Source organism: Vombatus ursinus, unplaced genomic scaffold, assembly GCF_900497805.2.
Source record: "Vombatus ursinus unplaced genomic scaffold, bare-nosed wombat genome assembly UNPS02014793.1, whole genome shotgun sequence".
Taxonomy (NCBI): domain Eukaryota; kingdom Metazoa; phylum Chordata; class Mammalia; order Diprotodontia; family Vombatidae; genus Vombatus; species Vombatus ursinus.
This window is the reverse complement of record NW_020954571.1, coordinates 13,885,406-13,898,724: the sequence shown is the minus strand read 5'-3', so window position 1 is coordinate 13,898,724 and position 13,319 is coordinate 13,885,406. Positions and strand designations below refer to the sequence as shown.

The following is a 13,319-nucleotide window of genomic DNA, read 5'->3' as shown; positions in this document are numbered from 1 at the left end:
CTTATAATTTAATAAAAGTTATTAAATTTTATTTAAATCATATTTAAATTATTTTTAAATTTTTACAAAAATATTATATTTAATTACACACACGCACACATACACATATGTCGTGTCCCTCCAGTAGAATGTGAGCTTTTTAAGGGCAGAGACTGGATTTGCTTTTGTCTTTATCTCCACAAGGCCCAGTTTTGAACACAGTAGGCTCTTCATAACACAAGATTTAGCAGCTTCTACATTAAGGGACCGCAGAGCATGGAATATAATATTCCGGAGGGCAAAGGAGATAGGATTACAACCAAAAACCACCTACCCAGCAAAACTGAGTATAATCCTTCAGGGGAAAAAATGGTAATTCAGTGAAATAGAGGACTTTCAAGCATTCTTGATGAAAAGACCAGAGCTGAACAGAAAATTTGACTTTCCAATACAAGACTCAAGTGGAACATGAAGAGGTAAACAAGAAAGAGAAATCATAAGAGACTTATTAAGGTTGAACTGTTTACATTCCTGCATAGAAAGATGATACTTGTAACTCATGAGACCTTTGTCAGTATTAGGGTAGTTGGAGGGAAAAAATTATATGTATGTATATAGATAGATAGATAGATAGAGGGCACAGGGTGAGTTGAAGATGAAGGGGTGATATCTGGAGAATAAAATTAAGTGGTGAGAGAGGATTATATTGGGAGAAGGAGAAAGGGAGAGGTAGAATGGGGTAAATTATCTCACAAAAAGCAGAAAAGAAAAGGCTCTTATGGTGGAGGGGAAACGGGGGAAGGTGAGAGGGAATGAGTGAATCTTATTCCCATCAGATTTGGTTTAAGGAGGGAATAACATACACACTCAATTGGGTATGGAAATATATCTTACCCTACAGGAAAATGGGGTGGGGGAAGGGGACAAGAGAGCATGATAGAGGGGAGGGCAGATTGGGAGAGGGGGTAATCAGAAGCAAACACTTCTGAGGAGGGACAGGGTGAAAAGAAAGAATAGAATAAATGGGGGGGCAGAATAGGATTAAGAGAAATAGAGTCAGTTTTTCACAACATGACTACTATGGAAGTGTTTTGCATAACTGCACATGTAAAACCTGTATTGAGTTGCTTGCCTTTTCAATGAGGGTGGGTGGGGAGGGAGGAAGGGAGAAAAATTGGAACCCAAAGTTTTAAAAACATATGTTTAAAAAAAATGTTATCACATGCAACTGGGAAATAAGAAATATAGGAAATGGGGTACAGAAATCTATTCTGCCCTACAGGAAAATAGAAAGGGAAGAGGATAAGAGAAGGGGGGGAAGAGACAGAAGGGAGGGCAGACTAGGGGAAGGGGTATTCAGAATGCATGCCATCTTGGGGTGGGGGGAAGGGCGAGATGGGGTGAAAATTTGGAACTCTAAATCTTGTGGAAGTGAATGTTGAAATCTAAAAATAAATAAATTTAAAAAATAAATGTTTTTTTAATTATTGTATCAGTTGTTCAAAAGATATGAAGAGATAGTTCATGAAGGAGGAAATTGTTAATAGCAATTTGGAAAACAGTTCGAAGTCCCTAATAAACAGAAAAATGCACATCATGGATTAGATGATCCCTAAAAACCCTTCTAGATCTTACCATTCTATGAATCGATGAATCTCAGCTCCTCCACTTATTACCTGTGAGACCATGGGCATGTCACTTTATTTCTCTAGGCCTTGGTTTCCTCATATGTAAAAGGAGTAGGTTAGATCAGATGATCTCTTCAGTTTCTTCCAATTCTAAATCAATGAGTCTATGAAACTATGAATACCTACCTGGTAGGAAGACCCTTTCAATGGATGATGCCTGATTGTCTACATTTAGCCAGCAGGGGGCAGCAATGCCCAACACAACAATGAAGTGGGTTTGAAGAGGCCAGGTGGTTTGGAATTTTTCTATCTCTAATCCTACATGATTTATAGTTTGTTTTTTTTTAAAATCTAATTTGTGTTATTTTAGGAGGTCTTAAGCCTCTGAAGAAATATTAGAAACTCATATAGTATCCTGGAATAGTAGAAAGAATCCTGGATTTGAAAGTCAGAAGACTTGGGTTCAAATTCTGCCATTGTCACTTACTAGCTATGTGACCGTGGACAAGTCAGGTATCTAGTCTCTCTGGGTCTCAGTGTCTTCATATTTAAAATAAGAACTAGGTGGCCTCTAAGGTCCTTTCTAGGTCTACATCTATGATCTATCCTGGGTCGCCATCATATACCTCCCCGAAGGTATAACTCTCAGAAATAGTGCCTAGCTGTGCCTCAGAGCTGCCCCACAACATTATCCTGCCCAAGATGGGAGGTAGGATGGAAAGAGGCTCACCTTGAATCCCGGGGGTCCCTGCGCTCCAGGCAAACCAGCTACACCTGGATTTCCTCTCCTGCCTGCGGGGCCAATGGGTCCAACTTCTCCATCATCTCCCTGTTCCCCCTAAATGGAGTGAGACATGGAGTTAACTTAGTTTCTGAAAGCACGTGCTTTCAGGGGAAACATAAAATCAGAGAGATCTGGAAACACTGACGGACTTGAGCTGAGGGATGAGGGATAGATGGCGTACCCAAGAAAGAACTGCCAGTCTGGGAGGTATTATCAGAACAGGTAGTTGAAAGAGATTGTGGAATTGAGGTAGGATGGCATGTGCTGTGTGTGTGTGTGTGTATGACTTAAACTCTATTCCCTATGAGTAGGGGTTGTTTAATTCTCTGTATTTATATCCCCTAACAGTGCCTGGCACACAGGAGGCAATTAATAGATGCATGTTGGCCAACTGAACAGAACTCAGTTTGATTCCATTCAACTCGAGCCGACATTCTCCTCTCTAAGGTCCCTCCCAGCTCTGACATTCTCTAGTCTCAGGCTCCTTCATTCATTGACATCCTATGTTTTAAGGTTCATTCGGCCTTTGCCGTTTTAGATTCTAGGGTCTCCTCCAGCTCTGTGATATAGTCCCTTCCCAGGTCTGCACCCAGGTGGATAAGGTGGAGATAACCCACACCCGAAGTTCCAGCCATACTGCTTACCTGCTGTCCAGTTTGGCCATCCTTCCCAGGAACTCCATCCAGACCAGGGGGACCTTCTTGGCCTTGTCTTCCCACCACACCCTGAGGCCCTGGCTGCCCCACCAGGCCCTGGAGACCCAAGGAGACCAGATAAGTTAGGGAAAGACACTAGGCTGGGGGAGGCATCAAGATGAGGGGTGTGCCCTCAGGTCTGCTCACCTGCATTCCTCGGCTGCCCGCTTCTCCATGCTTTCCTTGTTTCCCTTTCTGACCCTGAAAAGCCAAGAAAATAGTCTAGGCCTGAGCCACGGGGCTGACTAGAGGAAGGGACTCCAAGAGAGGACCATCCAGCTCACTCCAAGCCCAGTACTCTTTCTACCACTCTTCTCTTCCCGTCTCCCAGAATAACCTCACATTCTTGTAGCACTTAACAACTGCTACAAGCATTTGCCTCACACCAACTCAATCACAAACAACCCTGTGACTTGGCCAGTCCCACCTCCACACTCCCAATAACTGTGTGGCCCACTTGGACAGGGGGATCCTCTTCTTTTTTTAAAATTAATTAATTTTTAGTTTTCAACATTCACTTCCATAAGATTTTGAGTTCTAAATTTTCTCCCCCTCTCTCCTTTCTCCCCTCTTCAAGATGGTATACAATCTGATAAAGCTCTACATATACATTCCTATTAAACATTTTCACGTTAGTCATGTTGTAAAGATGAATTAGAACCAATGGGAGAAACCATGAGAAAGAAGAAACAAACAAACAAAAAAAAAACCAAGACAGCAAATAGTATGCTTCGATCTGCATTCACACTCAATAGTTCTTTTTCTGGATGTGGTTAGCATTTTCCATCATGAGTCTTTTGGAGTTGTCTTAAATGGGATCCTCTTCTTTGCCATTGATCCATACCTGGGGGACCAAACTTTGCCTTACAGAATCCATGAGCAGAAAGAGCCCCAAAGTCACAGATAGCAATTCAATTTGTTCAGGATACAGCTTGGGATGGGGGATCCCAGCAAACATGGAGGACCTGAGAGGCTCCCTGCAACCCTCTGGGCCAGGAAATTCCCAGCAGCCCTCCTCTCTGCCAAGGCACCTGGTACACAGTAGGTGCTTAATAAACGATTGACTCTGACAGCAGCTGGAGGAATTTGGGGAGGACCAGAGAGAGGAGCTCCATGACCAGGAGATGGCAGCAGAGAAAGGCTTTTGGTCAGAGCCCAAAGTCACACTTGTTAAATCAGCATATTCCTCAAGAGTAGGGGACCACAGTTGTGGGTTACAAGTAAGAAAGTGGTGAGATTCAAATATAGGAGAGAGAAAGGGAGGATGATCTAGGGAACGGTCCAGGACCTGGGGGTCACAGAGGGGCCCCAGGATCAGATGTGTCCTCAGGCACCATCTTCTGCCTAAAGCTTTTCTTGATTCCCCTCAATTGCCTATGCCCTCATTCTCAAACTCCCCTGTATTTAGCTATTTCATGTGCTTGTGTCTGTAATGTATGTGCATTCGGTCACTTTATGATATATATTTTATGTGCACACTTTTATTAGAATACAAACTTCTTGCAAGTAGGGATTGTTCCATTTTTTGTACTGCTACCCCCAGCACCTAGCACAGTACGGGATGCACAGTAGATGCTTAAGGAATACCTGACTGATTGACTGATTGATTCTTCCCACTTTCATCATCTCTGGGTCTTCTCTTTCTTTCCCCATTTCTATCCTCATCCCTCTTTATCTTTCCTTCTCTTTCTCTCCTTCCCCATTTCTATTCTCATCCCTCTTTATCTTTCCTTCTCTTTTCTTGCTCCATTTCCCCTTTTGCTTTGCCTCCTCCCTTTTCTTCTCTCTGTCTTCCTTTCCCCAGCTTTCACTCAGACCTGCCAGTGAGCCAACAGTCCTGCTGTGCTGCCCAGGAGCTCCTAAGGACCAAAGAGCTGACCAAGGCTCGGCTGTACCCTCTGGCTGAGTCAGGTGAGCAGCCTGGCTGATGCTCATCATCTCTCTCCCCAGATCCAGGAAATCCAGAGAAGGTGATACAGGTTGAGCAGGAAGCAAAAAGCACTGGCCTGGGAGCATTTAGTCCCAACTCTGCCCCTAGCTTTGTGTATAACTTTAAGCAATTCTTTTTCCTTTGGGCTTAAGCTCCATCATTTGCCAAATGAGGAGGTTGGACTGACTGGTCTCTACACACACTGTTGTTGTTTAGTTGTGTCTGACTCTTCTTGACCCCATGGAGCACAGCACACCAGGCCTGTCTATCCTCCACTACCTCCCAAAGTCTGTCTAAGTTCATGTTCATTGCTTCCATGACTTTCTATCCATCTCATCCTCTGCTCTCCCCTTGTCCTTTTGCCTTCAGTCTTTCCCAGCAACAGGGTTGTTTTTTTTTCTAATAGTCCCATTTTCTCATTATATGGCCAAAGTAATTAAGCTTCAGTTTCAGTATTTGCCCTTCCAGTGAATAGCCTGAATTAATTTCTCTAAGTATTGATTGATTTGACCTCCTTGCTGTCCAAGGGACTCTCAAAAGTCTTCACTAGCACCACCATTTGAAAGTGTCAATTCTTCAGTGCTCAGCTTTCCTTATAGTCCAACTCTCACAACCATACATGATTGCTGGAAAAACCATAGCTTTGACTTATACGGACCTTTGTCAGCAAGGTGGTGTCTCTGCCTTTTAGTATGCTGTCCAGATTTACCATAGCTTTCCTTCCAAGGAGCAAGGAAATGTCTTTTCATTTCATGGCTGTAGTCACCATCTACAGTGATCTTTGAGCACAAGAATACAAAATCTGACAAGCTTTCATTTCTCTATTTGCCATGAAGTGATGAGACCGGTTGCCAAGATCTTCATTTTTTATGTTAAGCTTCAAGCCAGCTTTTACACTCTCATCAAGAGGTTTCTTAATTCTTTTTCACTTTCTACCATCAGAGTGTATCATCTACATATCTGAGATTGTTGATACTTCTCTCAGCAGCCTTAATTCTGACTTTTGATTCATCCAGCCTGGCATTTCACATGATGCCCTCTGCATGTAAGTTAAATAAACAAGGTAGCAATATACAGCCTTGTTGAACTCCTTTTCCAACCTTAAACCAATCATCTGTTCCATGTTCGGTTCTAATTGTTGCTTCTTGACCCACATACAAGTTCCTCAGGAGACAAGTAAGATGATCTGGTACTCCCATCTCTTTGAGGACTTAACACATTTTGTTGTGATTCACATAGGCAAAGGCTTGAGATGTTTTTCTGGAACTCCCTTGCTTTCTCCATAATCCAGAGAATGTTGGCAATTGACAACAATTGTCTGCCTCTTTGAAAACCAGCCAGCTCTTCTGGTAATTCTCGGTTCACATATTGCTGAAGCCTAGCTTGCAAAATCTTAAGCATAACCTTGCTGGTGTGTGAAATGAGTGCAATTGTTCAGTAATTTGAACATTCCTTGGCATTGCCTTTCTTTAGGATTAGGACGTAAACTGATCTTTTCCAAACTAGTGGCCACTGTTGAGTTTTCCAAATTTGCTGACACACTGAATGAAGTACTTTAACATCATCATCTTTTAGGATTTGAAACAGCTCAGCTGGAATTCCATCACTCCACTAACCTTTTGGTTGGCAAAGGCCTACTTGACTTCATTCTCCTGGATGTCTGGTTCTAGATCAGTAACCACACCATCGTAGTTAGCAGTTAGCAGTGATGTTAAGATCTTTCTTGTACAGTTCTTCTGTGTATTCTTACTACCTCTTCTTAATCTCTTCTACTTAAGTTCACCACCATTTTTGTTTTTTATCATGCCCATTTTTGCATGAAATCTTCTCTTGATATCACTAATTTTCTTAAAGAGATCTCTGTCTTTCCCAGTCTATTGTTTCCTTCTATTTCTTTGCATCGCTCATTTAAGAAAACCTTATCTTTCCTTGCTATTTTTTTTTGGAATTCTTCATTCAGTTGGGTATATCTTTCCCTTTCCATCTTTCCTCAGCTATTTGCAAAGCCTCATCAGAGAGCTATTTTGCTTTCTTACTACTACACACAGTAGTTCCCTTCTGTACTTTATGTTCTAAGATTCTCTAAAGAGATAATATTCTATACTCTACTGATCCTCCCACCTATACCATTTTATCCTTCTAAGGTCCCTTCTAATTCCAAGCTAATATTCTAGGTTCTAGAATTCTAGGGTCTGAGGATCCTCTAATATTTTTTGACTATGAGTCATCTGGTTTTAGGATCAAGGTAAGGGGTGGCGCTGGTTTTGGGGAAAGATAGAAAGACTCACCTCTTCACCCTTTGATCCCTTGGGTCCTGGTCGTCCCTGGGGTCCAGGATATCCCTGGAAACCAAAACAAAATAAAGACAATTTGGTCTGGAATTCTTTTCTCAGAGGGATGAATTTCTTTCCTCATCCTCATTCATCCTCAGAATGAAATCAATTGGGGGAACAGTTCTTTCGTGGGACAGATGGTCAGGGAAGTCCCTGGGGTCCCTAGCCAGTGAAGAGGCTAGGCTAGGGCATGGGGCCATCTCTGAAGATGACTGGAAAGCAATGGTGCGGATGCCTTGGGTGGCATCACGCCCTGTCTCTCCCTTGCCAGGTCCCAATGCTGAAAGCTCATGAGTCTAGAATTCTAGAATGTTGTCTCAAAAATTCTGAAGAGAAGAAGCTATGGAATAGTTGCTTCAAGACATAAGGGGGCCTTGAGGTTTTTAATGCATGGTCCTCATTTGAAAGAGGACAGTTAAAATGTTTCACTTACCGGTAAGCCTTGCTGACCAGCTTTTCCTCTGCTTCCTTCAACACCCTCCTGGCCCTGGAATACAGATGTGCAGAGGAGAATGGGTACACTGGATTCTCTTTTGCCCTGATTGGTTCAGGTTGGCTCTGGCCAACCCCATTGGGCCATTTTCCCCCTTGATGTGCCACCTCCCAATTTGCTGCTAACAGTCTTTGGCCAGAGGAGGGGTCTTTCTAAACCCCCCCTCCCCCCCAAAAAATCATGGTCTTTGTACAAGGCCTGGCACCACTGATACTTACACGGTATCCAGGATCTCCAGGCTCCCCTCGGTCTCCACGATCACCCACTGGACCCTGAAGGCCACAAGTAACAGAAACTGAGTGGTCACCATTAATTGGGGGATTATTGCACTTAGCACAGGGTAGGCAGGGAGGTCTGGATCCATGGCTACCTCCAAACCCCCACCATAATAACTTTCCCTGTTCCTGCATGGGAACCATGGCCACAGTCACGCTTACAGTACCTTCCATGGAAAAAGGAGCAAAAATCTGGCCAGTGGGGCAGGAAATAGAAGGCCTTCTTCAATCTAAGGCAGATGACTATCCCTCCTTTACAACATCTCCCCTGGCGGAGTTAATGCCATGGAAGACATGAAGAGGTAGCTGGGTACCTACCCGATCTCCAGGAGGCCCCGGAGGGCCCTCAGTCTTCCCATCATCGCCTTGTTCTCCCTGTGGACAAAGAGCCAGGCATTAGGAAGTACTTCTCACAGAGCCACCAGGAAGCCCAAGGACTATGCCATCTGAAATCTGGATGTAAGGAGGCCACCTGGGACCCCAAAGATGGGAACAGCTCTGTGGGGAGGAAAGCATGCCTAGAGGCAGGCCATAGGGGTCCCTGTGATGTGGGAATAGTTCTCTCCTGGTCTTCTGGGGAGATACAGGGAGACCAAGCAGATAAAGAATGATGGGGAAAGGGAAGGTAAGCAAGTCTGGAGGGTTTCAAAGTCAGCCTGAACATAGTAGATACTTAAACTAGAAAGGCCAGAATTTAAGAGTAGCTCAAAAGATCAAGCTATATCAATTGACCCAGTGAATTTGCACGTACTAGAAATAGAAGGATGAAAATATGTATTTCAAAGTAAAATTATAGTATCTGCTTGAAGTGTTTGTGTATAAAATGCTTTTGCACAGACAGGAGAGATGATAGTAAGTTATGGTAAAATTGCAAAAAAAATTATTTTTAAAAATTCTTGCATCATTTGACCCAATTGACACACCTGGTCCTTCTAGTGATTGTTGATCAACATTTGTCAAATTAAACTAATTGCTGAGATTCTGTTGGCCTGGATCATGTACTGGGTGTCTGTGCTCCAGGCCCCCCGATCCTCAACCTCTCTCAGATTTCTAGGCCTGCTCAATGGCAGAGAATCTGGCCATTCTAGACAACTACTGGCTTCAGTCTTCTCAAAACCTGTGCCTGTCTTAAGGCTGCTCTGGCCCAGGGTCACACAATGGGAGGGTTGTTAGGGCACCCTGAGATAATTTAGTTCATTGGTTCTCAAACTTTTTGGTCTCAAGACCCCTTAAAAGTTATTGGGGACTCCCTAAAGAGCTTTTTTGTGGGTTATATCTATTAATATTTACTATATTAGAAATTAAAACCTCTTAGTATTATTGAGAAAATAGTTTTGACCTCGAAGACCTTCTGAAAAGGTCTTTGGGGACCTCCAGGGGCCCCGAGACCATATTTTGAAAATGGCTGATCTAGTCCAACCCTTTCATTTTACAGAAAAGGAAAATGAGAAAGGAAATAACTTTTCCAGAGTCACCCATATAATTAGCGCAGAGCCAAGACTCGAACCCACCTCTTCTAATTTAATTAAAATAAACAAATCATCAAGTACCTACTAGGTACAAAAGCATTGAGGTAGATTGCTGACTAACTCACCGTTCAATGCTCTTTGTGTCTATAAGAGCTCAGATCAGCATTTCCATTGACTCTAGCCCAGTTCCTTACTAGCTGTGTGACTCTGGATAAGTCACTTAGTCTCCCTGTGCCACAGTTTCCTTCTCTGTAAAATGAAGGGGTTAGACTCGATGCCCTCTAAGGTCCCTTTCAGCTCTAAATCTGTCCTTGCAAGCTATGAGAACTTCGGCCTTCTGTTCTTCTATTCCAAGGCTAGAAGTCTTTCTGGGGGCTGCCTTTCCATTAGAACAGGCGTTCTTAACTTGGGGTCCATGAACTGATTTTTTAAAAAAATATTTTGATATCTGTATTTCAACATAATTGGTTTCTTTTGTAATCCTATGTATTTTATTTTCTGCATTTTATGCATTATTCTGAGAAGGGGTCCCTAGGTTTCACCAGACTGCCAAAGAAGTCAAAGCCGTTAAGAATCCCTGCAGTAGAATGTAGTGCCCCCTTGAGGGCAGGGATTATCTCATTTTTTATGTCGTACCCCCAGCACCTAGCACAGTACCTTGAACATAGTGGGTGCTTAGGAAATTCTTGTTGAGTTGAATGTCTGTTTAATTTACAGAAGTCTCATGCCTCTGGGGTTCTTGAGGCAACTTCCTTTCCTGCTCAATCCACCGAACGATTTGGCTTTAGACCTTGGCTCTGTTGACAGTCTTGGGCCAAGACTATTCTAGCTTCCCAAGACCAGTCCTGATTTGGAATTTGCTTTGTGGTTGACTGGGATACCAGGCTACTCAAAGGAAGTAGTACTTCCTATGAGACCAAGGCACCATTTTGGCACAAAGGGGTCACCTCAGCTGTGGTGTGGAGGTGAGCAACTCTGCTGGCCAGTGAAGGTCTCCATGCTTCCTTCAGGGGTCAAATTCCACCAGGCAACCACATTATTGTTGGCTACTCAGCCCCCTCCCATTTCCCTAGCAGCTAAATTAGCAGAGGAGAGATGGCTGAAGAGTAAACACACTCAGATCAAAATGAAAAAAATGCAATAGGGATCAGGCTGACTTATTGCTGTTGGCCTGCAGTCTATGGCGAGATACATACATACATACACACACACACAAACATATATATATATATGTGTATGTGTATGTATATATATATATATATATATATATATATATGTAATTTTTGTTTGAAAGGTTCCCATCTGTCTGGTAAGGGCAGCTGCCAAAGTTCGGATGTCTGAGCCTATCAGCCTCCCCCGGGGATTCCCACCCTATGGGATAACGGAAGCAGCCTGCAGCCAACCCTCACTCCCTCTCCTGCCAATGGGAGAATCAGCAGTCTCTTCCTACACATAGGCCTCACCCTCAGATTCCTATCTGGCAACAATAAGCCCCCAAAGAGAAAAAAACCAAGCCTAGGGAGGGAGGAATTCTGTAGAGAAATCAGTGCTGGACAGTAAGGAAGAAGACTGGTTCTGGTTTCCCTTACATACTTTGGGTCTCAGCTTCCCCATCGGCCACACCACCCGTCCTTCCTTACATTGTAAGGGGGGGTAATGCATTTGCTGCTCTAAAAGCACTCTAGAATGAGAAGACATTCTCTCTCTGGTCACTGTGCTGCACTCCCTAAGGCTTATTCTGGCCAAAAATTCCCCAGGGTTCACAGCAACATTGCCCTGTGTCCTCAGGCAGGCAGAGAAAAGCCAAGGGTGGAGGGAAGGGGAAGTGAGATGAAGAGGAGATGAGAACAAAGAGAAGACATTTCTTTCCCCCTAAAACACAGCTATTGCAAAGCAGTAATTGTCCGAGCTGCAACAACTCACTGAGGTCAGGTCGGATAAGGAAGGCGAGTTGCCTTGGTGGGAGAAGGAAGAGAAAGAAGAGAAAGATGCCTTTTGGAGGGGAAAGCGGTGACAGAAAGTAGTAGACAATGACAGGCTGTGTGATCTTGGGCAAGTCATTTCACAGGATTACAGCTTTAGAGCTGGAAGGGCCCTTAGAGGCTGTGAAGTCTAACCCTCTTTTTTTAATGGATGAGGAAACTGAGGCACAGAGCAGTTAAGTGACTTATCCAGGGTCACACAGATAGTGAGTATCTGGAGTGGATTTGAATTGAGGTCTTGACTCTAGCTACCAGGGCATACTGCCTCCCTACCCTAATTTCCTCATTTATAAAATTAAGAGGTTGCTTTCGGAGGTCTCTAATAAGTTCATGCCAGCTCAAACAGTCTATATTTTAAAATCCATTCCAGCTCTAACATTCTACTCAATAATACTTCAACAAACATCTATTAAGTTCCTACTGCGTTCAAAAGAAGCCGAGTGTCTTAGTGGACAACAATGAGCCTTGCAGTCAGGAAGACCAGGCTTCAAGTCTCACCTCCTTTTGCCCACTGGCTGTATCAGCTGGGCAAGTCACTTAGCCTCCCAGTGCCCTGGGAATCTCTAAGGCCAGCACTCCCAGAGCAGCTGCTCATCTCCATTGGCTGGAGGAGCTTCATCCCTGAGAATTCTTTCTAGCAGTGAAACAAAATGGGCCAGGGTCCTATGCCAGGCCCTGAGGATGCACAAACAAAAGCAGCCTCTGCCCTCGAGGAACCGACGTGACCCAACGGACGAGTGCACACAAGGCTGGAGGAGGAGGCGGGAAGGAGCACTCATAACCAGGGGGATGAGGAAAGGCTCCACCAAGGAAGAGGCGCCAGATTCGTGCCTCAAAGCAGGCAAAGGAAGCACAGATATCCAGGCAGGAGATGGAACGCCGAGCTCAGGGAGTGCACGTAGTCCAGTATGGCCGGAGTTCAGAGTCTGTGAAGGGGAGTGATGTGAAATAAACGTGCAAAGGCAGGCTGGAGCCAGAAGGGCCTAAAATGCCAGGCCAGAAGTTTGGGTCTTATCTAGAGGACATAGGGAGCCACTGAAGATTTTTGAGCAGAGAAGTGATGATTTTGGCAGCTGTGTGAAGATGAATTGGAGAAGGGTAAGGCTTGGGGCAGGGAAGTGAATAAGGAAGCTATTTCAAAAGCCCATGTGAGAGATGGTGATGATAGCTTGATAGACTTAAAAGTTTGGTTCAACTTGCTCATTTTTTTTTGCTTTTTGGTGAGGCAACTGGGATTAAGTGACTTGCCCAAGGTCACACAGCTAGTAAGTGTCAAGTGTCTGAGGTCAGATTTGAACTCAGGTCCTCCTGACTCCAAGGCCGGAGCACCACCTAGCTGCCCCCTCAACTTGCTCATTTTACAAATAAAGAGGGGCCCAAAGAGGGTCCTCCAACCTGCTCAGAACACACACTCTGTTAGAGGCAAAATAAGAATTCAAGGCCTGGTGGTCATGTGAAGGGAGAGGAGGACAGATGTCTGTAAGATGCAGAGGAGGAATTGATGAGACTTGGTGACTGACTGGTTGTGAAGGGTTAGTGTTAAGAAGATCCAAGGGTTGTCAATCAAGGAGACTGGAAGGACAGTGGTGTAAGGGGATTCAGAAGAGAAGAGGTTTGAACATCTGCTGCCCAGAGTGTTACGTGTTCTAAGGCCCCTCCCAGCCCTGACATTCCACGTTCTAAGGCCCCTCCCAGCCCTGACATTCCACGTTCTAAGGCCCCTCCCAGCCCTGACATTCCACGTTCTAAGG

The 13,319-nt window shown here is 44.2% G+C and overlaps 1 protein-coding gene across 4 annotated transcripts in view; it reads right to left on the bottom strand.

Annotated features, from left to right (window-relative positions):
* Positions 1-13,319, bottom strand: part of COL27A1 (collagen type XXVII alpha 1 chain) — a 244,751-nt gene that overhangs the window by 23,113 nt on the left and 208,319 nt on the right. For all 4 annotated transcript variants that reach the window (XM_027869712.1, XM_027869713.1, XM_027869714.1 and 1 more), the window contains 7 exons: positions 8,436-8,492; positions 8,061-8,114; positions 7,783-7,836; positions 7,305-7,358; positions 3,234-3,287; positions 3,036-3,143; positions 2,338-2,445 (listed from right to left, as the gene is read on the bottom strand). In XM_027869712.1, the coding sequence (XP_027725513.1) occupies positions 2,338-2,445; positions 3,036-3,143; positions 3,234-3,287; positions 7,305-7,358; positions 7,783-7,836; positions 8,061-8,114; positions 8,436-8,492 (489 nt within the window). The remainder of the gene's footprint in view (positions 1-2,337; positions 2,446-3,035; positions 3,144-3,233; positions 3,288-7,304; positions 7,359-7,782; positions 7,837-8,060; positions 8,115-8,435; positions 8,493-13,319) is intronic.